The sequence below is a fragment of the Globicephala melas genome, chromosome 4, assembly GCF_963455315.2.
Source record: "Globicephala melas chromosome 4, mGloMel1.2, whole genome shotgun sequence".
Lineage (NCBI taxonomy): Eukaryota > Metazoa > Chordata > Mammalia > Artiodactyla > Delphinidae > Globicephala > Globicephala melas.
Genome location: NC_083317.1, coordinates 58,734,645 through 58,761,499, shown reverse-complemented (window position 1 = coordinate 58,761,499; position 26,855 = coordinate 58,734,645). Strand labels below are relative to the sequence as shown.

At 35.1% G+C, this 26,855-nt stretch overlaps 1 protein-coding gene across 1 annotated transcript in view; it reads left to right on the top strand.

Moving 5' to 3' along the window:
• ATG3 (autophagy related 3) overlaps positions 1-26,420 on the top strand; it is a 29,208-nt gene extending 2,788 nt beyond the window's left edge. Inside the window, exons 2-12 of the mRNA XM_030836783.3 lie at positions 841-882; positions 4,490-4,539; positions 8,447-8,517; positions 9,874-9,981; positions 15,129-15,178; positions 17,447-17,528; positions 21,037-21,071; positions 21,322-21,477; positions 22,254-22,381; positions 24,456-24,524; positions 26,154-26,420. Coding sequence (XP_030692643.1) covers positions 841-882; positions 4,490-4,539; positions 8,447-8,517; positions 9,874-9,981; positions 15,129-15,178; positions 17,447-17,528; positions 21,037-21,071; positions 21,322-21,477; positions 22,254-22,381; positions 24,456-24,524; positions 26,154-26,235 — 873 coding nt within the window. The 3' untranslated portion in view covers positions 26,236-26,420. The remainder of the gene's footprint in view (positions 1-840; positions 883-4,489; positions 4,540-8,446; positions 8,518-9,873; positions 9,982-15,128; positions 15,179-17,446; positions 17,529-21,036; positions 21,072-21,321; positions 21,478-22,253; positions 22,382-24,455; positions 24,525-26,153) is intronic.
• Positions 26,421-26,855: the final 435 nt, after the last annotated feature.

Sequence of the window (26,855 nt, the reverse complement as noted above, 5' to 3'; positions counted from 1 at the left end):
TATTACCTTAAATAGTGCTTGGCATATAGTAGTTATTTGGTATGTTTTGAATCAGTAATGTTCATAAGTGAATCTTCATTTTTGTAGATTTCTACCACAAAACCTTATGTATAACTTAAACTTTAGAAAAATTTGGTAAGTTGCATCCTTGCTTTAGAGGAGAGAATATTGTATAATATCTTGGTGGAGATGAGAATAATGGGAAAGTATTAAGTGATTTAGGACTTCTAGATTTGGTTTCTAATATTACTCAAATGAGACATTGGCTGAATTGTAATATGTTTAAACATCTTTAAGACGTTTTTCTGTTCTGTAAAATAATGATATTTCGTCATTTCACAAAATTATTTTGAGGTTTAATGTTTGTATAAATCTTTTTTTTTTTTTTTGGCGGTACGCGGGCCTCTCACTGCTGTGGCCTCTCCCGTGCGGAGCACAGGCTCTGGACGCGCAGGCTCAGCAGCCATGGCTCACGGGGCCCAGCAGCTCCGCGGCATGTGGGATCTTCCTGGACCTGGACCGGGGCACAAACCCGTGCCCCCTGCATCAGCAGGCGGACTCTTAACCACTGCGCCACCAGGGAAGCCCCTGTATAAATCTTTGAATGTTTTTCCAAAGAGCTTTGCTCTAATATAGCACTTATCACATTATATTGTGATTATTTTCATGTCAGTTTCCTGTTATACTTACATATTCCTTGAGGTCAGGTACCAGTGACAGATTGTTTTTTTGCACATGCTCCATTACCTAGATGGGTACCAAGCACATAGTTGCCCACAAACATTTTTCAGTTGAAAGTGAGAGAGAGTGTAATACTGTTATTCTTTTTACTTTCTATAGGAATCAAAGTTTAAGGAAACAGGTGTTATCACCCCAGAAGAGGTGAGTATTGAAGATATCAGTATAAAGCTGTTATTTTCTACAATTACATAAAACTGGGTGGCTTTTGTGTTTTATAAGAGAACATCTTGAAATTTAATCTTGATTTGAGTAAAATTAGATCCTGTTGACTATATTAGCAATTTTGTAATTGTAATTACAATAATAGCAGTTTCTATTTCCCATAAAAGAAAATGTAACTTCCCTCTCAGTTTGCCATTTCTCATATTTTTCTGTAATTTCTTTTTATTTAGAAATGAGGGTGGGAGAGGAAATGGAAAAGATTCCTATAGTGACTTATCCTTCACTAATATTTGTATTATATTGAGCTGTGCAGTGGGCTCTGGCGTTTGTTGTCTTGCTTCTTTCTACCCCAAACATGAGTTTTTATGGCTTTCCATTTGGAAACTTTGTCTCAATGCTTGGATATTAAGTTTTCTATCAGTATTTAGCTTAAATATTTTATTGTTACATATTTAACATTGATTTTTTTTTCCACCATTCTTTCACTTTTTCTACTAACCAGACAATGATGAATCTGCTTAATGCTGAAACAAATGGCTCTTTTATAGGCCAGTTGTGTTTTATATACTTTTAATACAGAATTATGTTTTGAGGAATCATTTTACTTGTTCACTAAATCTATATAATAAAAGTATTGTCTTTCCTTTAGGTAGTTTATTTTGTTGTCTTTAGAGAAATACATTCTGGTCTAAAAATCCTTTTGGACTCCAGTTTTATGAATAGTTATGGTTACAGCAGACTTATTTTTTAGTCTTAATGAATGGTAAATAATTTATTTAAGCTTCACCTTTAACTCTCATTAAAAGTACCAGTCATTGGCAATGGAACTTTATTGAAATGAGGCATGTTGTATGATCTGGTTGTAAATTCCAAGACCTCAAGCCAGGGAATTAACTGATCTTTTAGTTTTCACTTGTGATGGAATCTCTTCAGTCCCAAATCCTTGTAAGTTCAAAGGATGGTGTGCTTAACTGAAAATTTTATCTAAAATTTTATCTAAAATTGTCTTCATGTTTAGTGAAGACACAGAATAGTATGGATAAAACCTAGAAGACCTGCCTTCTAGACCCATTTCTCTAATTTCTCCTATTCTGACTTAGGCAAATCAATTAATCTAGGCACAGGCCTCATGTTTCCTCATCTTTAAAATGAGGGATTTTGACTCGACATTTTCTAAAGAACCCAGTCTGCCTTAGGCATCATGAGTTTAATACCTTGAATGCCAAATAAAACTAAATTTTGAGCTTAATCATTAATGTTCTTGAAACTCAGTATCTAAATAAAGAGCAGAGATGAAAGTGTGCTGTTTTTCTTGTACTCTTCGACTTTATCTCCTCTATGTGAAAATGGCTAATTGGTAAATAGATAGTTGGATTTAGAGATACAAGTCTGTGGTCATTGAATAGAATTAAGCAAACCATTTTAAAACAGCTACTAATCCTACAATGAATAACTCTTACACTTAGTTGTATCATGAAGTGATTTATGAATTTCCTCATTTTTAAACAAATGCAAGGCAAAAACTAGCTCAGCTAGGTACCAACCACATAATGCTGAATTGAGATAGAGTGCAATTATGGGATTTAATTAGATTAGAATGAGTCTAGAGGAAGAAAACCAGAAGACAAAATGCTTTGGATCTGTACTGAGTTGATCTGTTCATTTGTTTTCTCTAACTGTTTCTGGGCTTCTGGCTGTCAGCCTCTAACTACCTTTTTGTTTTCATTGAGAGGTGTGGAAGTATTGTGTTTAAAAATAAGGACAGGCATTATCTAATATAGTACTGTCTGACTAAAAATACTTTAATGTACAACATGTGTATGACTTGAGTAAATAGAGTACTAGTAATAGAGGATAGCTTGAAGAATAAAGTTGTTCATCAGAATGTTAATATTGATTCTACCTTGTTAAAGTTATTCAGTCTTATCCAATATTTAATCACTAAGAGAAAGCCACTGTAAGCAGTATTGAGAATTTAGAAACTTGAATCTTTCTTTTGAACATAGGAAGCATGTAATAATAATAATGGCCACTGCTAATGAGAGCAGATATACACATGTACTAAATATCATTAGTATCATAGCAATTCTATGTTCTTTTATATTTTTCCTTATCTTCTAGTGTTTTTGTTATTTTTTCGATGGATGCCAGCAGAGGTGCTGGGGAATAAAATATTAGAGTCTTGTGATCTCAAGGCAGTATCATTAAAGAATTTTTAAGTTTTTAATTCTTTGTTTTGCTTGCACTTTGTTAAATTAATACTTTTTTGGTGATGATGAATTAGTTCCCAATAGCCGTGGAGTTACGCAGCATCTGGTTGCAAAGACCCAAAATGCTTAAAACCTGGGGGAGAGGGTATTGATTTCATTTGGGTTTTTGTCTTTACCTAATCCCTTTAAGTAGTAAAGAAATTATTCAAATAAAAGAACAGAAACATTTTGTAAAGTTACTGTTGGGAGTATGCTGCTAAATCTTATCTTGTTAATCTATCTTCTTAAAAGAAGTTACTGTCAGAACTCTTATTTTATAGAGTTTTATTCTCTCAAATTAAAGCAGAATATCATACATAGACATACTTTTCTCAGAAAGACATTAGAAGGTTAAAGATAATATAATTTTTTGCTGTATAATAAACCCATGAACAATACATGATTTTAAGTTAGAGCTGTTGTGAAATAGTAATTGGGGACGTATGTGTGCATATAGCTTGAGTTGGGACACTGCAGTTGTGTTTAACAGACTTTCATTTTCTGCTCTCAAGAATAAGCAGGACTTCTGTCTTACGATAAGATCAGTCCATGCTCATGTATAATGGAAATTCTCAGAAGATTAAACTCTTTATTCCTGAGTCTGTTTTTCATTTCTGAAGAAAAACAAAAATTTGTACAACGTTCAGCCTGCCCAGAAAGTCCAAGATGTGTTAGAGGATTCAGTTTTTTAATTGTCTTGGTGTTTTCTGATTCAATCCAAAAGCTTCTAACTTTTTCCCCATTGTTTGGCAGTACATTTCTCACTTTTATTAATGATTCCTTTAATATTGTGAAAAAGCTTTCAAAATAAGATGTTACTTAATTTTTTTTTAAAATGAGGGAGAAAAACTGTGTGCACTGTGATGTAATAAACTATTCTTACATATAGACCTGTAGTTATTTAGTAATTTTTTCAAAGATCTTCATTGACTTTTCAACCATTAGCAAGAATCGCTCTACATTTCATTCATCCATAAAGTGGTGTTTGGCATTTTAAAATCCTGTTGTGTTACCCTTATTCATTTCATGGTACTGTATGCTTTTGGCATTATCTAAATCCAGTGATTACAATTGAATAAAATAATTAACAGCACTCAATATTTTTTCTTCCAAAATTAATATACATTTTCATGGATGTTAAAAATTTTGTAGTTTTAATAAATATTCAAAAATAAATCTTTAGGCTGGTAGAGCAAGTTGGTGCTGTTTGCATTTTAATTGATTATTTTGAATCAAGTTTATACAGGATGATCCCTTTGGTATTTTGCCACCTTATATTCAATGATGTTCAATTTTTCTTTTTTCCTTTTTTCATATTTCTTCTAAATCTTCAATAGTTTGTAGCAGCTGGAGATCACTTAGTCCACCACTGTCCAACATGGCAATGGTAAGTACTCTTGAGTGAGGAATAGAAAGTTTATAAAAGGTGTGACTTCATAATTTTGGCAGTTTACAAAATAGATTAGTGCATGAAAATTAGAATGACCTGTTTAACCCTCCTCTAGTAGATTTTTCTATTAAATAGTGCTCCAGTGTTGCTAAAGTAAAATAAATGAAGAAAAACTGAGCATTATGCCTGTTTTGTTTTGCTCTGTTAGCACGAAAGATGGAGATTTATGAGATAAATGCCTTACTTCCTTTACCAGTATTCTGTTTCTTTATAGTGTCTAAGTCTGTTCTTGTGGTGGGTCTTTAAAAAATAATTTTCAAAAGTTTAATAACTTTGATTAGCTTTTTTCTTCTGTTCATAAGAGTAATATTTAACATCTTTATTGGAGTATAATTGCTTTACAATGTTGTGTTAGTTTCTGCTGTGTAACAGAGTGAATCAGCTGTATGTATACATATATCCCCATATCCCCTCCCTCTTGCATCTCCATCCCACCCTCCCTATCCCACCCCTCTAGGTGGTCATGAAGCACCGAGCTGATCTCCCTGTGCTACACAGCTGCTTCCCACTGGCTATCTATTTTACGTTTCGTAGTGTATATATGTCAGTGCTACTCTCTCACTTTGTCCCAGCTTACCCTTCCCCCTCCCCATTTCCTCAAGTCCATTCTCTACATCTGCATCTTTATTCCTGTCCTGTCCCTGGGTTCATGAGGACCTTTTTTTTTTTTTTTTTAGATTCCATATATATGTGTTAGCATATGGTATTTGTTTTTCTCTTTCTGACTGACTTCACTCTATATGACAGACTCTAGGTCCATCCACCTCACTACAAATAGCTCAATTTCATTTCCTTTTATGGCTGAGTAATATTCCATTGTATATATGTGCCACATCTTCTTTATCCATTCATCCGATGATGGACACTTAGATTGTTTCCATCTCCGGGCTATTGTAAATAGAGCTGCAGTGAACATTGTGATACATGACTCTTTTTGAATTATGGTTTTCTCAGGATATATGTCCAGTAGTGGGATTGCTGGGTCATATGGTAGTTGTATTTTTAGTTTTTTAAGGAACCTGATTAGCTTATTTTTCAAATTCAAATGTATTGAATTTTTTTTTTTTTTTGTGGTACGTGGGCCTCTCACTGTTGTGGCCTCTCCCGTTGCGGAGCACAGGCTCTGGACGCACAGGCTCAGTGGCCATGGCTCACGGGCCTAGCTGCTCCGTGGCATGTGGGACCTTCCTGGACCGGGGCACGAACCTGTGTCCCCTGCATCGGCAGGTGGACTCTCAACCACTGCGCCACCAGTGAAGCCCTGAATTTTTTTATGACATTAATAACTGCAGAATTTTGCAGAATCTTACGGTTCTTTACCATAAGACCTTCTTTAAGGTTCAAAAGTTTCTCCCCTTTTTAGGAATGAGCTCAAAAGTTGAGAGATTCATGATACCAAATAAGGTCTTAATTGGAAATCTACTTGTAACAGACTTTTCAAATTTTTATTTTCCTCATTAACTTTTCTTTTAATTATAAAGTAATTTAAGCAACTAGCAGTTCTTGTAATGTGTTTTTTAAATATCTGAATAATAACAGAATGTTTTAAAACAACTTCAGTTTCATTACTTTGAATACTTAACGATAAAAGCATCTGGCAGTAGCTGCAAAATTGATCCCAATACTGGCAGACTATTTTAATTAGGCTAGAATTGTTTGGAATTATCATCTTGTTTGTATATGAGTGGTTCAACTTGCTACATCCTTTTTTTTCCCTCAGTGACACTTTTTCAATTGTAGTTGAAAGGTAGAGTTTTGATTTGGGAGCAGGGGTTCTAGAATTAACAAGATTCTAATTGATAATGTTTTCCTTAATATCTAAAGAGCTTAAATAATTAAACTATTTAAAATCACAGTTAGAATTCTCTTTCATCTGTGGCCTCTTCTATTACCCTTAATTTTTTTTTTTAACAAGTCCTTGCCCCTCTGTGAGTTTCATGATTCTGTCTGTCCCCTGTTTGGGGACCGTGGGCCTTTTGGGATCTGTAAAATAATAAAGTGGGTTCCTGGACTGTTTTCAGTATTTCAAAAAGTCAAAGAGAAACTGCATTTGTGTCACCGAGCTTTTGGCCAATGCCCAACCTACCCTTAATTTTTATGCTTAACACGTATCCAGAATAGTTCTTACTGCTTTTGATCAATTGCTCTTTATCTTGTAGAACATTGTTTTTTATGTAACAAGGAAGGCCGAAATGTCAGGTTCATTTATTTTTATGTCCTTGTCTTTCCTATGTGTATTTCTGTTCCATATTTTAAATTATGTTCATATTATAGAAGCTTTCTGATTTTAGACTTTTTTCCTCCCTAAATTGTTAAAACTATATTTAGCTATGTTGTGGTCTACAATATATATGTATATTTCAAGTCATATAGATATATAAAATTTAAGGTAATAGTCATTCTATGGAAAAAGAACTAAAGGATTTTCTTCAATACACGTGTGATAGATATACATTTTCTTTATTCAGATTTCTTTGTTGAAGCCCTTAGTTGTCTAGTTAGTTTAGTTGTATAATCTATAGTATTGTTATAGGGGTTGGTATATATAGACAGGATCTTCTTTTAGCAGGTAGTAGTTTATAGTTCCATTTCATAAATTGTGATGGTTTAAATAATTTTATTGTAACTTAGAACTCAATTATATCACACTCCAATGTCTATACTTCGGCTAAATTGTTGGGGCCAAAGGAGCAATTCATTTTAAATCAGTGCTAGAAACAGACCATTTCTGTGCTATATGTTCATGTTTACAGGTGCCATCGTGACTGTATTATATCATCTTCCCACAGAACTTCAGGCATTACCATGATGTTGTTGAATTTGACACTTGGAAATGGTCTAAAGATACTAGAAGCCTGCCAGATGGTTTTAGGACATTTCCTGGCTTTATCTTATGCTCAGATCTATGGTCTGAAGTTTAGACTGAAGCTTAAGACGGCAGCAGAACTCAAAATTTATGCTCATTTATGTTTTTGACAGATACCACATGCCACTCTAGCTCTGACCAATTCCCCTAGGTGACCCACAGAAGAATCTTTGAACAAATTTCTTAGTGAGATATTCCACAGTAGCCCCCCAAAATCAAATAGCTGGCTCTGACCCACAGAGGGAGCAGTGTTCAAGAGCAGGAGCCCTAGAGTCACTTGGCTCCATCCTGGCTCCTCTACCTTCTGGTTTTGTGACTGTGGGCAACCTGACTTCTTTAAGCTTTTTTTTACTCATAAAATGGGAGTATAAATATTACTCAGTATTTAGATATCTGCGGATTATATAAAAATGCTGCATGTTAGAGTTCTAGGTCCTATACTTAATATGCACTCAATAAAAGGATTTTTTGTTTGTTACAACCATTATTCTCAACATTATCATCTTATGATTCAAAGCATCTTTTATCTCTTAGTTCCAATTTTAATACAGTGGTAGGAATGTGGATCTTGTGAACCACCTACTTTGTTATGTAATGTCATGGAGCTATTTTTCTGCCTCTTCTTGGTCTTCAGATGAGCAGTACTTTAAGATTAAAAATCTGAATGAGATTATATTTGGTTAGAGGCAAACACAATAGTTGCATAATATAGTTCTGTATTATTCTACCTTTTTGTCTAATATTTAATCCAAATTCTTTTGGTCTGTCTGCATCTCTTGGTACATTTCACTTACAATAAATATTGCTGTGCTCTTCATTGCCGTGACGTATGTCACTTATGGCATCCTTCCCAAACCAATCCTAAAATAATTTCCTCAGGGGTGTGGATTGTGTAGTGTTGAGATTAACATGTGATACCTTCTGTCTTTGTCTTTTAAAATATTTTTTGTATTTTGGTGCTTTTCACTCTTTTTAAAGGGCTACAGGAGAGGAATTGAAAGTGAAGGCTTACCTACCATCAGGCAAACAATTTTTGGTCACCAAAAATGGTAAGAATTATGTTGTATGTATTAGTTAATTTTGCGCAAAGAGTTAACATTTTTTAAAAAACCTTAGCACTTGCTGATCTTAATTCATGCTTAAAGCGGTACTTGCAGCTTCCCTCATACAGAAATTTGGAAATTTAATGAAACTCTGGATTTTCTATGGGTAGAATATTTTTTCCATACTTGATTTTATCTCCTTCCTTTTCGTTATTTCTTTTTGCCAAAAAAGTCTAGTTTTAAGATATGAAGGAAAAGAGCTTTAAGCAAAATGGACTTTTTTCTCATTGAGCTTTTTAAGCAGACTTCATAATCATAATCTTTTTAGCTATTTTAATCATCTTTAGACTTAAATTTTTCATGGAAAGTATAACTTATACTATCTTTGATATCTAAAATCTCAAAGCTAGAGGTTTTATTGTCCGTTGTGTCATTGAAAGATTGCCTATAGGCACAAAAATGTTTCTGAAACAGGTATTTATGAAGTTAATGAAGTTATTTATGAAGCTAATTTGAAAACAACATCAAAACGTTGTTACAGTCCCTATCTAATCACATAACAATACATTGATTTCTATTCTAATTTGCTCATTATAGGAAAAGGAAAACATGTACAAAACATCAGTTTTTTATTTCCTACAGTATATGTTTTGATAGGATTGGTCATTTATATCTTGCTTGTTTTAAAAAAAAAATCAGGAGATTAATAGCATTTTGTTGACCCCATGTCGTAATGTTGTTATATTATAATTTTTCAATTTTAGGCTTATATGAATTATAATACCTGTTATTCGATACATTTGCTATATGAAAAACTTGGCACCAATTTGTATAAGAGAGTAAAGTTTAGCAGGTTAGTGAACTTTAAACTGGTTTATCCATTATGAATAGCTGGAGCTTAAATATGAATTATGAAATACATGTTGAAAGTTATTTTAGGATTGCAAACCAGAGGTCACCTCTACCGCCTCCGAGTGTGACAGGTGGTGCCTTCATGCCCTGAGAGTAAAGCTGTTAAAATAGTATATTATTCATTAGCCTGAGGTTGAACGATGTCATCTCTGACTTCAGCTTTGTTGATCTTCACAGATCATCAGGGTAGAGAATATATAGAACACTCCCAGTAGAGCCTTTGTATTTGTCTTCTAACAAAGCTATTTAGGGAAAGATAAGTGTGGTCAAATAATTTTGTGGGTTGAATGTAACTCTTAAATTAAGTACTCCTATTAGAAGTAAAATATAATATTTACCTAATATTTTGATGGCAGAAATATATTTTATGGAATACAGTTTCTCTTTTTTTAATGGATTTATAGGAAGCAGATTATGTCCTAGTAACTGTTTTTGCCATTTTTTTTACAGTGCCATGCTACAAGCGGTGCAAACAGATGGAATATTCAGATGAATTGGAAGCTATCATTGAAGAAGATGATGGTGATGGGGGATGGGTAGATACTTATCATAATACAGGTAAGAGGAGATTAGAATGGCATGTATTTAGTTTAAATTGTTTTAAACTCCTTTACAATCTTTTATAACAGCCTTCATTTTTAAAAAAAAGGCTACATAAAGGCATATTATGACTTAGTTTTAATAAAGAAAATACGTTCTGAGTTTAAATCTAGGATACTAAAAACAAGTTTTCTCCCTCTAACTCCTAGAGAATAGGAGGTATATCAAATGTAGTGGTAGAGCAGGGTTTCCCAGTCTTAGTACTATAAACATTTTGGGCAGGATAGTTCTTTGTCATAGCATTTTCTGTGCATTGCAGAATGTTTAGCAGTATCTCTGGGCTCTACCCACTAGATGCCTGTCACATCCTCCCAGTTATGACAACCAGAAAAGCCTCTAGACATTGCCAGATATTCTGCGAGGGGCAAAATTGCTACTCTCAGTTGATACTCACTGCAGTAGTCAGAGGGCTAAATAACTGCACAGGAAAAAGTACCTCATTAAGTCTGTTTCTCCTCTTCTCTGAGTAAAGGATACTGCCATCATTTCCTTATGATGATATAGAAACAGATTTAGGAATTGAGCTCCTTGATTTGAAGCTCTTTTGTTCCTTAATGAGTTGAATGTTGTCATGTCAAGGCCTAGAGAAAATAGATTGAACAACTTCTTAAAATAATTTCAAAAATCATCCTCTCTTCTCCACTGAGTAGTGCTGTTGGACATTTTTTTTTTTCTTTTTTCCCCTGGATCTTTCCAGAATCTTTTAGCTGCTCTGCTTTAGTCTTCACATGACTGGGAAGTATGAGTAGCACATCTGTAGGAAATTGCCTGTTGACTGAATAGAGCCATTGGTTATAGCACTGTATTTCTGATATCAAGTTAGTGAGTTTCTCAAGTTGTCTAGTTGTATTTTATTCCATAACCCCTACCCCAAAATCCAGGTACATATTTACAGAGGCATTCATCACAGAGATAAGCAGGTGCCGGAATGATTGGATTGACAGAAATCTATTACAGAAATTCTACAACTAAAGAAATGTTTGCCATGTTGACAGAAGACAAGTAGCATCATTTTCTTACATAGAAAGCAACATAGCATTATACTTCATTTGATGTGGTGTACATAAATTCTAAGTAATGTTTATGAGAGATACCCTTAGAATTTTAGGTTTAAACTATATTCTGATTGGCTTAAAGCAGTGCTTCCAGCTGACTCATGAGGCTAGGTGCCTGGTTCTTTATTCACCTCAGTTCCCTTTGCTTCATTACCGCTTTTCTTCTCTCAGGTTTCTTTTATTTCTGTTAGCCCTTGTGTTAGTCATGATTCTCCAGAGAAACCATGGATATAAATACAGACAGGTTTGTTTTGAGGAATTGGCATATGTGATTGTGGAAGCTAACAGTTCTGAAATGTACAGGTCAGGCCGGCCAGCAGCCTGAAGACTCAGGGAACAGTTGATTGCTGCAGCTGGAGTCTAAGGGCAGTCTGGAGGCAGAATTAATTCTTCTTCTTGAGCACTCAGTCTTTTTCTCTTAAGGCCTTTGACTGATTGAATGAGGCTCACCCATATCATGGAGGGTAATCTGCTTTACTCTAAGTATACTGATTTAAATGTTAAGCACATCTAAAAAATACCTTCACAGCAACATCTAGACTGCTGTTTGATCAAACTATGGGACACAATAACCTACCCAAGTTGAGTTGACATATGAAATCAACCATCACAGCCTTATAGAGTATTACCTTCATTAGAATCATTTGAGCTGTCTTTTTCTTTGCCAGGATGTCCTACTTTTAGGAGAGTCTGGTTTAATGGGATACTACTACATTACATTTAAACAGATTGAAGAGATTTATTTTCTTTTGTTTCTATGTAGTAGATTCAGTGAATTGTTTTGTAATAGCAATTTATTACGTTAATATTTGGGCTTTACTGTTATAATCATACCTATCATAAAATAATTTCTAGAAAAACTACTGTGAAGTAAAAGTTTTATGCTAGAGCTGTGGATTGTGACATTTTCCATTTGTGAAAATGAGTCATTCTTTGGTTTGGATATATTGAGCAGATACATCAAAGCTTTAGAAGATTAACAAGGGAGCAAAGCATATTTGTATTTAGGGGTTTTTTTTCTTTAATATTTCCCGTCCTTGTTGAACTATTTAATTGAGAACACTGATGGGTATTTTGAATTAGAAATATTGTTTAACTGACTTACGATGCTGCCATCTGCTTAATGTCCCTTTCATTGAGATAAGTAGGTTCCAAGGTAGTTGCTTAATGAGGTGCACTGGACAGAGCATTGAACCAAAAAGGTATGGGTTGAGTCCCAGATTATTCATGTAACTGTCTGTGAGATTCATGCAAATTACTTTCTTTTTCTGGAGACTTCATTTCTTTATAGGGAGAAATCATTACCTTACAGAATAGTGTTTGTAAGGATTATATAAGATATAGAAACAGTAAAATAAAAAGTCCTATATAAATCTGATATGATATTACTACCTCTGAATGTCCAGGATTTCTGAAGCAAATAGCATATATTTTTTTAATTTTTAAAAATTAATTTATTTTATTTATTTTATTTTTGGCTGTGTTGGGTCTTTGTTGCTGCACGTGGGCTTTCTCTAGTTACGGCAAGCAGGGGCTACTCTTTGTGGCAGTGCACGGGCTTCTCATTGCGGTGGCTGCTCTTGTTGCACAGCAGGGGCTCTAGGCACGCGGGCTTCAATAGTTGTGGCATGTGGGCTCAGTAGTTGTGGCTCACGGGCTTAGTTGCTCCGCGGCATGTGGGATTTTCCTGGACCAGGGCTCGAACCCGTATCCCCTGCATTGGCAAGCAGATTCTTAGCCACTGTGCCACAAGGGAAGCCCCTAAATAGCATATTTAGTATAACCAGTATCTTGTTGAAAAAATTTCAGTGCAGGTTTAAATATAAATACTGGGTTGGCCAAAAAGAGCATTCGGTTTTTAAATAAAAATAAAAGACACATTTTTCATTTTCACCAAGAACTTTCCTGAACAACGTATGCACCCTTCTGTTCCACTACCTTCTGCCATTTTTCAGGCAACTTCATAATTTCATCTTCCCAAAACTTTATATCTTTTTTTTTTTTTTGCGGTACACGGGCCTCTCACCGTTGTGGCCTCTCAGGCTGCAGAGCACAGACTCCGGACGCGCAGGCTCAGCAGCCATGGCTCACGGGCGCAGCCGCTCCGTGGCATGTGGGATCCTCCCGGACCAGGGCACGAACCCATGTCCCCCGCATCGGCAGGCGGACTCCCAACCACGGCGCCACCAGGGAAGCTCAAAACTTTATATCTTTTTGAGCAAAGAACTGTTCCAGGTGCCTTTTACAGTCTTCCAGGGAATTTGAATTTTTTCCATTAAGAGAATTTTGTAAAGACTGAAATCATTGGAAATTCGAAGGTGCAATGTCTGGTGAATATGGCAGATGAATCAGAACTTCCCAGCCAAGCTGTAGCAGTTTTTGCCTGATCATCAAATAAACATGTGGTCTTGTGGTATCCTGATGGAAGATTATGTGTTTTCTGTTGACTAATTCTGGACGCTTTTCACTGAGTGCTGCTTTCAGTTCGTCTAATTGGGAGCATTACTTGTTGGAATTAATCGTTTGGTTTTCCAGAAGGCGCTCATAATAGAGGACTCCCTTCCAATCCCACTATATACACAACATCACCTTCTTTGGATGAAGACCGGCTTTTGGTGTGGTTGGTGGCGGTTCATTTTGCTTGCCCCACAGTCTTTGCCATTCCACGTTATTGTACAGTATCCACTTTTCACTGCCCGTCACTGCTTGTTTTAAAAACGGAACGTTTTCATTATGTTTCAGTACAGAATCGCATGCGGAAATACAGTCAAGAAGGTTTTTTCCAGGGACTTCGCAGTGGTTAAGAATCCACCTACCATTGCAGGGGACTTGGGTTCGATCCCTGGTCCAGGAAGATCCCACATGACGTGGAGCAACTAAGCCTGTGCGCCGCAACTACGGAGCCTGCACTCCAGAGCCTACGTGCCACGAATTTGAAACCCGTGTGCTCTAGGGCCTCCATGCTGCAACTACTGAAGCCCGTGCACCTAGAGCCCATGTTCCACAACAAGAGAAGCCAACACAGTGAGAAGCCCGCACACTGCAAGAAAGAGTAGCCTCTGCTCGCCGCAACTAGAGAAAAAAAAAAGCCTGCACACAGCAACAAAGACCCAATGCAGCCAAAAAAAAAAAAAAAAAAAAGGTTTTTTCTGCTTATCTTATGTGGAACCCAAACATCAAAGTGATTAACATAACCAAGCTGGTGCAAATGATTTTCAACGCTTGATTTGGATATTTTGCGTATGTTGGCTATCTCCCATGTGGTGTAACGTTGATTGTTCTTAATTAATGTCTCAAATTGATCAGTATCAACCTCAACTGGTCTACCTGACCGTGGAGCATTGTCCAGAGAGAAATCTCCAGCACGAAACTTCACAAACCACTTTTGACATGTTCGATCAGTCACAGCACCTTCTCCATACACTACACAAATCTTTTTTTTGCATTTCTGTTATGTTTTTACCTTTCTTGAAATAATAAAACATAATATGCCGAAAATGTTGTTTTTCTTCCATCCTCAACAGTAAAATGGCTACACAAAAATTCACCAATTTTGATGTTTTTTTTTTAAATGCATGCTGATATGACAGCTGTCACGTACAATCTAAAAAAATTGTTTGGAATGAAGTTAGATAACTAAATGCTATTAGAGCCATCTTACGGAAAACACCGAATGAACCTTTTGACCAACCCTGTATGATTCCTGTAATCTCTTAATCTGTTCATTTTATGAGGATGAATATTTATTTAGATAGACTCACACAAGGAAAGTAAATAAGTGAAGAATAGTAAATGAGGAATGATAGAGTAGGATAATTTATGGTAAAATATTAAATTGGTATTTAAAATTTTTTATTTTTAATATGAAAGGACCCTTTGGGATTATTTATTCCTATTAAGAGTTCATTTGTGAAAGTGCTGCTAACATTGCCTCCTTGTTTCAGAGAACTTTGAGAATTTAGGTAATAAGTATTTTTATATTTCTTAAATCAGGTAAATGGAGGAAGTTTACAACTTAATTTTAGTTATATTCTGCTGAATTTTAAACAGGTATTGCAGGAATAACCGAAGCAGTTAAGGAGATTACACTGGAAAGCAAGGTACTGGTTGTTTACTTATGTTTCTAAATTCAGTGACCTAGTTATTTGCATGTATATTTATTTTGAGATTATTCATATCATTTTTATGCAAACTCTAATTATTTATTATCAAGCTCTTTTAAATTCCAGCTATTTTATTCCCTCTCATTTTTCTACATCAACATACCAAAACACTGCTGTTTCCTAGTGCTTCTCTTTTCTTTAATCTGTCAAATGGTTAAGAACATTTTTTGAGATTGTAACTGGTTAAAATCTACAAATTTTTTTACTAATTGGGAAGATTTCTAGACCATTTTAAAAGAAACGGCTTTTTTTTTTTGTGGTATGTGGGCCTCTCACTATTGTGGCCTCTCCCGTTGCGGAGCACAGGCTCCGGACGCACAGCCTCAGCGGCCATGGCTCACGGGCCCAGCCGCTCCGCAGCACGTGGGATCTTCCCGGACCGGGGCACGAACCTGCGTCCCCTGCATCGGCAGGCGGACTCTCAACCACTGCACCACCAGGGAAGCCCTAAAAGAAACGGCTTTTTTAAGTATAAGTACAAAATGGTCTTCAAGTGGAGGTTTTGAGGGGATTTATTTACTTGCTGATCAGTAGCTGCTGATGGTATCGTGTTTAAATTTGTAGTTTAAACATTAAGTAATTTACTCATTTCTTCTGTAGTTTCTTAATTTACTGCTAATTTGAAGGATTCTTGTTTTTTTGTTTTATTTTATTTTTTTTGAAAATTTAAAGGAAACTTTAGTTTATGTCATCCAAAATCATGACGTTTTGGATGAGTGGAAGCTAAATGGGTTTCATTGTACAGTTTATTTGAAGGAAGGGTAAAAATATATAATTGGGTAGAAATTTTCTGCTTGAAAGTTTTCAGTTAATTTAGACTATCTGTATTACATTAGCTTTTCCATTTCTAGAGAAAGAATGATTACAGTTGTCTTCATATTTTTGATATAGTTGTTTGAAATAATATAGAAAAAAATACGAAATGCCTTCACCCTTATCTTTTCTTAACTATTTTGTTCACAGTCAAATCTCTTAGAAGATAGAATATTTGGACAGAATAATTGTGTTCCTTTTGTCCTTATGAAACGTTCAACTACAACAGTTCCTAGTTTAAGATAGTTTTCTTTATGTGTTTTCGTCATTTGGATCTTTTGGGATTTGTTACCTGGGGCTTAACAGAAGGTGTTAGAAACCAAAACAATATTTTTTTCCCTGTGTACAGTTTTATGCTTGCTAGGGATTTAAGGTTCAGTTCAGCCTGAGAATTCATCCTTTTGAAGTTTTACTTTTTGGAGAATTTGAATGATAAAGGAAAAATTACATAAATGGCTTTGCTGCTTCAGAAGCTCCTGTTTACTCCAGCCATTAGTATGTATGCTTCACACTTTGGGAATGATAAATGGCAGAGGAGTGTGGATAGCATTATTTGATAAGTTTATGGTAATTCTTTTAAGAATTTTTAATAAATGCAATAATGGTTAATATGGTACTTTGTATCACACTTAACATTCTTATGTCCTAGTAAAGGTTGAATATTTAGAATAATTTACAACTGGAATATATCTTCCCTGTCACTTCCTGTTTAATATAGAATTTACATGATTATTTATAATTTAGTGCTTAGAATACTTGCTATCCAGAGTAAAATTATAAATTAGGTGAAACTAAATGTCCAATTTTTTTACCTACTACATTGACTTCAGATTTGTAGAATATTAATTTCGTGAAAATGATAATTGTATATTAGGCTTGGCTTTGATTAGCATTATTTCATTCTAGTGCAAATGTAGTTAAGAACTGAAATCTTATGTGTTCTAGTAACTGTAATTGCTTAATTCAGTCAGGAATGTTAACAAATTAGAAAATATGATATTTATAATAATAAATTTAACTTATAAATGTATTGTGATTTATAGATATATAGCTTTTTCTCCTTTAAGTGTGCAAGTTAACTTTGAATTGGTTTTCTAATACTAATGAATTGCTTAACTAGAAGTATTGTTTTGTTGGAAGTGCAGCTGGCAACTTTTTTAGATGACTTGGTGCTTCTATGATACTTTTATATTTTTCAGTCACAGCACTTAGCACATCACTCTTAAAGATTGGCTTATGGGTTTGTCATCTGATGGAGGAGTTTCTTGAGCATAAGAACTATCTTATCACTCTTATTTTTACAGTGGTTAGTTAGCACTGCCGGCATGTGGGTGCTCAGTATTTGAACTAATGAACATATTTAAGTGACTTTAAATATAATCAATTTCAAAGGACAGTATAAAACTCCAGGATTGCTCAGCATTATGTGAGGAGGAGGAAGAGGAAGATGAAGGAGAAGCTGCAGATATGGAAGGTATTGTGTTCCGGATTTGCTTTACTCACAATAGAATATTGCTTTTAGAATTGGTGTAATGGATGTGAGTTAAGAATTCTACTCCATTGAGTTCTAAATTTAACATTTAACAGCCTAGAGAGGATTTGTTTAGTTTAAATTTAATCAGCACAGAACTTATCTTGGTCTTAGACTCTTCTACTTCACCCAGAGCATAGCTGTGATAGCATTATTTCTGCTGAGATCAGTACTGATCATAAATCTTTAATGCTGGGTACAGCCGTAAGACACAGATTCTTAAGCTAATTCTTAAATTCTTTCAGAACAGAACAAAATTTGTTCTGGCATTTAGTATTTTCTTTTTCCTTTTTGATAACATCTTACTACTAAAACCTTATGATAGTGATTCTTAATGGGGCCTTTTGAACTACATGGAATCCCCCCACTGCTCCCTGAAAATCTGAAGTGCCTTCCTAGGATTGCTAGCTGAGACTCACTGCATTAGTGAATCATTGTTACAAGAGACTGAAACCCACTGTACTAACAGAACACGGTAATACGGGTCTAAAAGTATACGGCTTTGATCCTGTTAACCATTTCCTCCTCTTTTTTTTCCTCCCTTGATTTTTTTTTTTTTTTTTTTTGCATTACATGGGCCTCTCACTGTTGTGGCCTCTCCTGTTGCGGAGCACAGGCTCCGGACGCGCAGGCTCAGCGGCCATGGCTCATGGACCCAGCCGCTCCGCGGCATGTGGGATCTTCCCAGACCGGGGCACGAACCCATGTCCCAAACCCGTGTCCCCTGCATCGGCAGGCAGACTCTCAACCACTGCGCCACCAGGGAAGCCCCTCCCTTGATTTTTTGACACAGGGTTTTCCTCCTCTTTCCTTGACTGTTTCTTGTAAAAAGTCATCTTGCTGGGCTCTTTTACTTCTGCTTCACTGTTAAATGTTACTATTTCATGGGGTTTCACTTTTTTTTTTTTCTGCTCACTCCCAGGTAGATTTTTATCTACTCTTATGACTTCTGTAATTGAATACTGTGGTCTGGCACAGAATTGTTTACATCAGGAAAAATGGTATATAAATTACATTAGATTCTCTATGAGAGTTTAAATATGAATATGTGTGTGTATAGAGAGAGGGTTAGTTGGAAAAAGGAAGAGGATTTAAAAAAGACAGGGCAGATATTTTGGAGGCTGTAAGGTGGCTAAATCCTCCCAATACATAGGATTTAGTGAGAGAGAATGCAAATGTAGAAGGTAGTGTCAGTAGAGTTGAAGCACCATAATGGCAAGTGGTGTTCGATGATGAGGAGGTGACAGCATAGCCTAATCAACCAGCATAGCCTTTACTTAAAAGTACCTTTTTTAGTTTTGTTTCCTAAATTACTTTGAGTTTCTGTGAAACCTAGCTGTATATCTGTTCCTGAATTCTAGTAAGAGTCTTGTCCTTATTTCCACTGTGTACTCCTATTCTTTGAGGAAATCCAAATGAGTTACTTGTAACCGAAATTGCTCACAGCAACCTCATATACCATTTCTGTGCTCAAGACATCCATGTCAACTCCCAACCCAGATCTCCTGAATTTCATATCTACTTGTTTAGTTTCATTTCTACGTGGATGTCTCATAATTGTCAGAACCACCTTCTGTACAAATACTCTTTCTGGGTTCCATTTGTCTCTGAATGGCACACAGTTGTCCCGGTTGGAGTGGGGAACCTTATGAATAAAATACTGTTTTTAGAGTACAAGCTGTGGGACTGCCTTAAATATCTGGCAGCCTTTTAGTATGTTTGTTACATTTCCCTTGGATAGAGTTAAAGAAACAATTGCTATATATGGAATTTTGCTTAAAAACAGTGTTGTTGGTATCTAATATAACAGTTAATTTTCATCCATCATTCATCAAATATTTATCAAGCAATACAGTATCTATGTATCAGATACTTACTGTATTTGGTGCTGGAGACAAAGCAGTAGACATGATCTCACGGAGCTAATATTTGATTTAGGGGACACAGACAAAAAACAGTAGATAAGCAAAATATATACTGTCTTAGATGGTTATAAGTGTTAGGGAGAAAAATAAAGGTGGGAGGGGATAGGGAGTCTTGTAGTACGATGAGTGTTGTAATTTTTAAATAGGTTAGTCAAGGAAGAACCTCATTGAGGATATACCTTTTAAGTAAAGTCTGGCAGGAAGTGAACGGACAAGCTGTTTGGATATCTGAGGAAGAGTGCAAAGGCCCTGAAGTGGGAGCATGTGTGCCTTGTATAAAATACTGCAAGGAGGCTCCTATGTCTAGAGAGGAGAGAGGGGAGAGTAATAAGGCATGGAATCAGAGAGGTAACCCGGGGACCAGATCTTGTAGGGCCCTGGCTTTAACTCAGAGTGAGACAAGAAGCCATTGGAGGGTTTTTCTAAGTAGAGGAACAGCTGAGAACGAGATTTAACATCTCAACAGAATCACTGTGACTTCAGTGTTGAGAATAGAGTGAAGGGATAGGGACAACAGTTGGGTGGCTATTTTGATAATCTAGGCAAGAAATGACTGTGGCATGGCCTCGAGTAGGAATTGGAAGTGATGAGAAGCTGCAGATTCTGGACATATTTTGAGGGTAGGGCCAAAAAAGGATTTGTTGCTGGATTGGATGTGACATGAGGGGGAGAGAGTACTCAAGTGTGACTCCAAGGTTTTTGACCCAAATGTCTGGAAAGATGTCATTATTGAGATGGGGAAAACTGTAGGAGTGAATGGCTTTGGAGGGGGAGTCAGGAGCTCAGTTTTTGACATGTGATATTTGCTGTGCTCCTTAGTCACTCATTGTAGTCCTAAGTAAACAATTAGGTATCCATGTTTGCAGTCAGGGAATAAATTTAAGAGTCATCAGCATTTAAAGCCCTTGGGACTAGATGAAATCATCAAGGGAGTAAGTGTGGATAAAGAAGAGACAAGGTCCAAAAACTGAGCCCATAGTTACTATAGATGATGAAGGGGAACCAGCATAGGAGATAGTGAAGGAGAAGCTAGTGAGGTGGGAGGAAAGCCAGGAAAATGTAGTATCTTAAAGGCTGAGGAAAGAAAACGTTCCAAGGAAGAGTGAATAAATCATGCCAGATGTTCCTGAGAGGTCAATTAAGATGAAAACTGGGAATTGACCACTGGATTCAGCCAAGTGGAAGTCAGTGATGACTTTAACGAGCACATTTTATGCAATTCTATAAATAGCCTTGTGCACCCTATGGAGTCACCTAGGGCTCTGCAGTATTATTGTGCCAGTTGGTATTAGTAATAGACTGTTGTAGCACAGGCCAAGCCTTAAGCCTGCTAACTTTCTCTGGCTTTGTCAGGTAAAGTGTCTGCTGCTTTAGAAGTATAGAATTAGCTCCCTCATGTTTATTCAATATCTTCAGTCAGAACAAAAGCAAAAACCCAGGTTTTGAATGATACTCTGAAGTAATATGTAATTTGGTTTAGGAAATTACTTCGAACTTGATTAATCTTTTGTTGCTTTTTTAAACAGAATATGAAGAGAGTGGATTGTTGGAAACAGATGAGGTTTGTAAATCAAGTTTTTTCTTTAGTTAATTTTTAATGAGTAAACTTGGGGATTAGTGTTCTTAATATCTTGATCTATCAAATGAGTTTTTAATATGTGTACATTGTTTACAGTATATAACATTTTAGCTTTAAATTTTGTTATATCTGCTGTTGAATAAAAAATATATGGGATGGGAAAAATAGATTTTCTAAAACAAGACATTCATAGTGATTTTAATGGTTGTAAATTTTTCTCCACTATTACCAGGCTACTCTAGATACAAGGAAACTAGTAGAAGCTTGTAAAGCTAAAACTGATGCTGGAGGTGAAGATGCTATTTTGCAAACCAGAACTTATGACCTTTACATCACTTATGATAAATACTACCAGACACCACGACTATGGTTGTTCGGCTATGATGAGGTAAAAATAAAGAAAGACATTTTAATGTAAATATTTTAAATTTTTGTGTTGAATTCTTTTGTCGTTAGGCCCATGGATATATACTTTTGCCTTTTAAATTTTACAAATCATTTGTTTTATAATTTTGTGATTTATGTTGAGTTTGATTCTTATTTTGAAGAAACTGAATTATCCATTGTAACACCACCACTGCTAAGAATTAAACAGAAATAATCTGTTACATTTATTTCTTGGTCCCTGAGCTTATTTATCCCTTCAAAATGTGAGGAAAATTGAAGTTGGTTTGTTGTATTAAATTTTGTTTGAGATTATATCTATTGGATATATAGGCATTTGTAGAATGATCATATTGCATGTAGTTTTTTTCCTTAAGAATTTCACTTAATTGAATTAAAGGATAACTGAAATAAAAGTAACTTGTTTAACCTGTCATTCCAATGACTATAAATGGGAAACAAGAAAATAAAACAAAATCGGCCTAAAAGATGTTAGAAAGTTATAAAATGTTTTGATAGCCATGAACCTGCCTTTTTGTAGGATCTTTTCTGTATTAGATGGTGGCTGATGTCACATAACCTTGATGGACAGACTCTCTCCTCCCTCCCTCCCTACTTGGTGTAAATAAATCCTTGGCCCAAAATAATCTGGTGATTCTAAATAGTATAGAATTCAGAACTGCAAGTGATGTGGGAGGTGGGGATAAGTATAAACCCTGAAGTTTAGGCCTAAAAGTTTTTAAACAATAATTTCAAATGAAGCACTTTTTATGGTTTTAGCAACGGCAGCCTTTAACAGTTGAGCACATGTATGAAGACATCAGTCAAGATCATGTGAAGAAAACAGTGACCATTGAAAATCACCCTCATCTTCCACCACCTCCTATGTGTTCAGTTCACCCATGCAGGTGTGTCTGTGTGTGTGTGTATTTGTGTGCGTGTGTGTGTATTTGTGTGCATGTGTGTGTGTGTATACTTCATGGATTTACTACTTGGGAGTCTGTATAAACATGGTGCCCGAACAGAAAAAATTTACTTAATAAATAAAATTCTCTTTTATCTTCCTTAGGAATGTTTTTGTGCTTAAATAATATATAAGACAAAGAAAAAAAACCTTACCAATTTCCTTTAAGTTTAAATTCATTAAGAATAATTTTTGTCCTTTGTGTATGTTTAGTTATAGTATAGATCTTTGTGATTTCACTCCTGTTATTAGCTCCAAGAATACTTTGGAAGATCCTTTTTAGATTAAAAAATACTAATCATTTAGACATGGTTTGCTCTATTGTGATATATCTTTCTGCGAATGTGCAATGTAAAGTTAACTTTGTGCTTTTTCTAGGTGACCATTTATCTCTTTTTATTGGTTAGTGAAGGGAGATGTGTGTAGAATTTCTATTCCTTTACTTTTCAATTAAGAGGTTTTCAGCCCTACCAAATCAAGTACATTTTATAATTTGGGATTTCTTTGTATTAATGTGTTTTCACAGGGCCAAATGAGTGAAACTGAATCTATATATATGATCTGCTTAGAATTTTCCTTAAAAAAAAATTACATGCTAAATTCTTTCAGTTATTTCTAATGGGTAACTTCTACAAATCATTGAGCAATTTTGGTAACAGTATTTTTCAGATGAAAACGCTGATATTCCATTGAATAATTAGAGGCAACAGTCTTGTTTTAAAAAATCCTTTAATATTTTCTTCTCATTTTTAACAACCTTTTTATTCCAAAAATCTATCCCATAGGAAGTCTAGTTCATTTTTCAAGTTTATTTATATTAAGAGTGTTAATAATGCTAACTATGAAAAGTATTTCAAGAGTCATTGGTTTAAAACTAAAACTATCTAAAATTACCTAATCTAAAAGGTTTTCATTTTTGAGAGTTATTTTTTTGGATCCTCTTATGGCTTGAGAGTTTAGGACAGAGCTTATCAAACTGAGGCAGGTCTCTTTCTGAAGTATAAACTTTACTCAATGGGAAAAAGAGATAAATAATTTAACTGGTGATGTTAAACATTTTAGTAAATGACTGTATTATGGAATATAATGTAAATAAGGCAAAAAAAAGCTGGGGCCCTGTAAAATGAGACTGCAAGGGCATTTTAGGCCTTGCCGTTGGCTGCCTCAGATTATGTCTTCATATTCTCAGGGCCAATACATTTATTCTCATCTTCTAAGTTGACTGCCTCTTTCATGAAGGTTGTACTCATAAAAATTGAAGTGGTGTTATTTAAGCCAGGATATGTGTAAAAGTTCATTTCTTTTGTACAGTGCCCTTTTCTCAATTATATGCTCAGGCAATTACTTTGATGCCACCTTTTTCTATAGCATAGGAGATTCACCAGTTGGCCACAAAAAAATTTGTGGAAAACTTCAGATAAATATCCTTCTTTATATAAAGCCAAAAAAATTTTTCTAAATAGAATCAGATAATTTTAATCTGAAAAAAAATATATATAAACCTCTTAACTCTGACCAGTTGGCTTTTCTTTAACTCAGTTTTGGTTTACTCTCTGTTAAACATTGAAACAGTCAAAATCACAGCCTTATAAATATCTTTGTGTTTTTTTTGACCAGCTGTTAACCATGTAGCTTTTTTGAATTTGCCTGTTTAGGTTCTTTTTTGTTTCTCAGAGCGGAAAGCCCTTGCTCTGTATTTATGCCCTGGCATGATTTCCCTTTCTCTGATTTTCTGCCCTGCCTCCCTTCCACCCCCATTATAGGAAAGCTAACTAGTCCCATTGTGTTCATTTGTGACTACCGTGGCTACAATAAAACTGTCTGCATGACTCAACAATCTGGCTTGTTGGGGAGTAGGGAGGAGAATATTTTACAATAGTACTATTATATATTAAAATTAATTCACAGGCGGTAATAACATAGGTGTAATAATGTAGGTTTCTTCGCAAACAAAAACTTGCTTTTCCTACTTTGATCCAATTGATCTATACTAATAAGATGTGTTCTTTTGCTTTTAGGCATGCTGAGGTGATGAAGAAAATCATTGAGACTGTTGCAGAAGGAGGGGGAGAACTTGGTGTTCATATGTATCCTTACCTGTGTATGCGACTAGAGGAAAATTGCTTCTGGGATTTTTTTTCCCCCTTTTTGGGAAATTTAGTATAAACTTTAAGGCACAGTAGTATAACTTATTTTAGCCCCACACATCTGGAAGTCTTAGTGGGAGTCCTTAATTTATTTAGAAAATGTTACATTGTGATAGTTCTGGCCTTGTTCAGTTGATAAGCACATGTCCCTGTGTGCACCAGTTAGCTCTGCCTTGATACAGAGCTTCAGAGCAATATGTACTTCTAGGTGGCATATTGCCAGTGCTTTTGTTTGTTGAGGCAGTGGCTGAGAGTATGCACAACTGTGAACTCTTTATGGAAAAGAAACTCAAAGTGCTTAATCTGTTGATGAAAGATGAATAACCTGTGAATTTAGAGGATAACACATGAATATCTTTTCAAGTATATTTCTGATTTAACATATTATCAAAAACGTACTTTTCTATCAGGTAAAAGTAAAGTTGGGTTTTGTCAGTCTGAGGTCTCTGAAGCAAAGAAAGAATTCAGATTAAATAAATAGGTTAATTAAAAAGTAAAGCACCTGAAATCTATTTCAGGTTGTCTTCAAATGTAGTATTTTCATTTTTCTCCAGATAAGAGCACCTCTTTATTTCTCTGGGGTTAGCAAGAGGAATTAAGTAAACTACTGGATCCTGAAATACACGTACCCATAGCATGGATTCATCAAAAGCAGTCAAGAGTCAATGATTTAAATACCAAATAGCTTGAATTAGTTTGATGCTAGATTGACATTCGACTTGGTGGTTCCTGCCACTCAGTGTTAGATGTAGACTGAGGGGTCACCACTGTGTTGGAACTACAGATAAACTAAGCATTGCTAATAGAATGTGTGCCTCAGAGAAACATTGGGCTGATTTGATACTGAAACAAACCAAGAACTTTTGGTCCAAACCAGAATTACTCTTAAAATTCTATTATGCATAATTTGAGCATTTATCTCTGTTTTGGAAGCTGTGTAGCAACTTGGAAGACTCTATATATAATTCATAATTGTCATCAATTCCCCTGAGAAAAATTAATCTCTTAATGTTTCTAAGTACAGTGGAACATAGAAAAAAATTCAGGAATTTATTAAAGACAGTCCAGTATAGCAGATTTATTAAAGACTATTCCAGTATAGTATATGGCAAGTACATATACTAACCAAGAATCATTCCTTATGGAGGGTTTTTACTTATTTTTTGTTCTTTTACTTCAGTATTTTTATATTCTTTACACTGTCCCATTTTCTAACATACTCTAGCAAACTTGTAGGCAATAAAAAGACCATCTCCCAATCATTTAAACATGTACAACCTTGTCCTTATTTTTATATTAAAATATTTGGGCTAATATGAACTTGTACTCATTAAGAAGTCTTACATGCAAATATTAAATGCGGCCGGGTCAGTCATTCTTATAGAGAGCCTCATGCTGAATAGACACCAATTGCATGAATGAATTTTTTTAATATAATATACTTGATTTAAGATTTTGTCTTCTGTATTTTTTCTGAGGAGTTATTGCTTAATAAAATGGATACTTACAATGTTAGCTTAAATCATAGAAGTATTTACCAATCTGTTTTCCTTAGCTAAAGACCTTTAGGTATCTTCTAATTTTCTTGAAATTTGTACAAGCTGTCATTCCAACAATAGAATATGACTACACAAGACACTTCACAATGTAACAAAGAGAGCATAGAATCTATCCTAATTATTGATTCTGATTTTTAAAGAATTAACCCATAGATGTGACCATTGACCATATTCACCGATATGTACAATTTCTCTAATAAAGAGAATTATATGTTTATGCATTAAATAAAAGTTCCTCTACCAGCCTTATTTGTTTAATAAAATGAGTGTAAAGAGACCGTTTTTCTTGCTTCTTATCAAAAGATGATAATTCTTCAAGTGTAGAAGTATCTCATACAGAATGATGGTAAGAGTATTTTTGGTTCACACTTATGAGGAAGATATTTAAATGTGTAATAATGTGAGAGCTGGGGCTAGAAAATACTTCATGCTAGACTCACCTTCCCTTCTTCTTTCTGTTCCTTTTGTTTCCCCTCTCTGACCATCTCCCTAAGTCTCCTATCTGCTAGTAGTTAATATTGATGAAGTACTTACTGTGTGCCAGGAAATGCGTTAAGTGCTGTTACTTATTTTCTTTCTGGATTGTTTTACTAAGTTTGTATCACCAAAGTTATTTTTTTATTAAAGATTCAGGAATATTTTTCCTATGGTGATTGCCTGATAGAATATTAGAATTTAAAGGGATCCCTTTGTTGTATCACATCAGTTTATA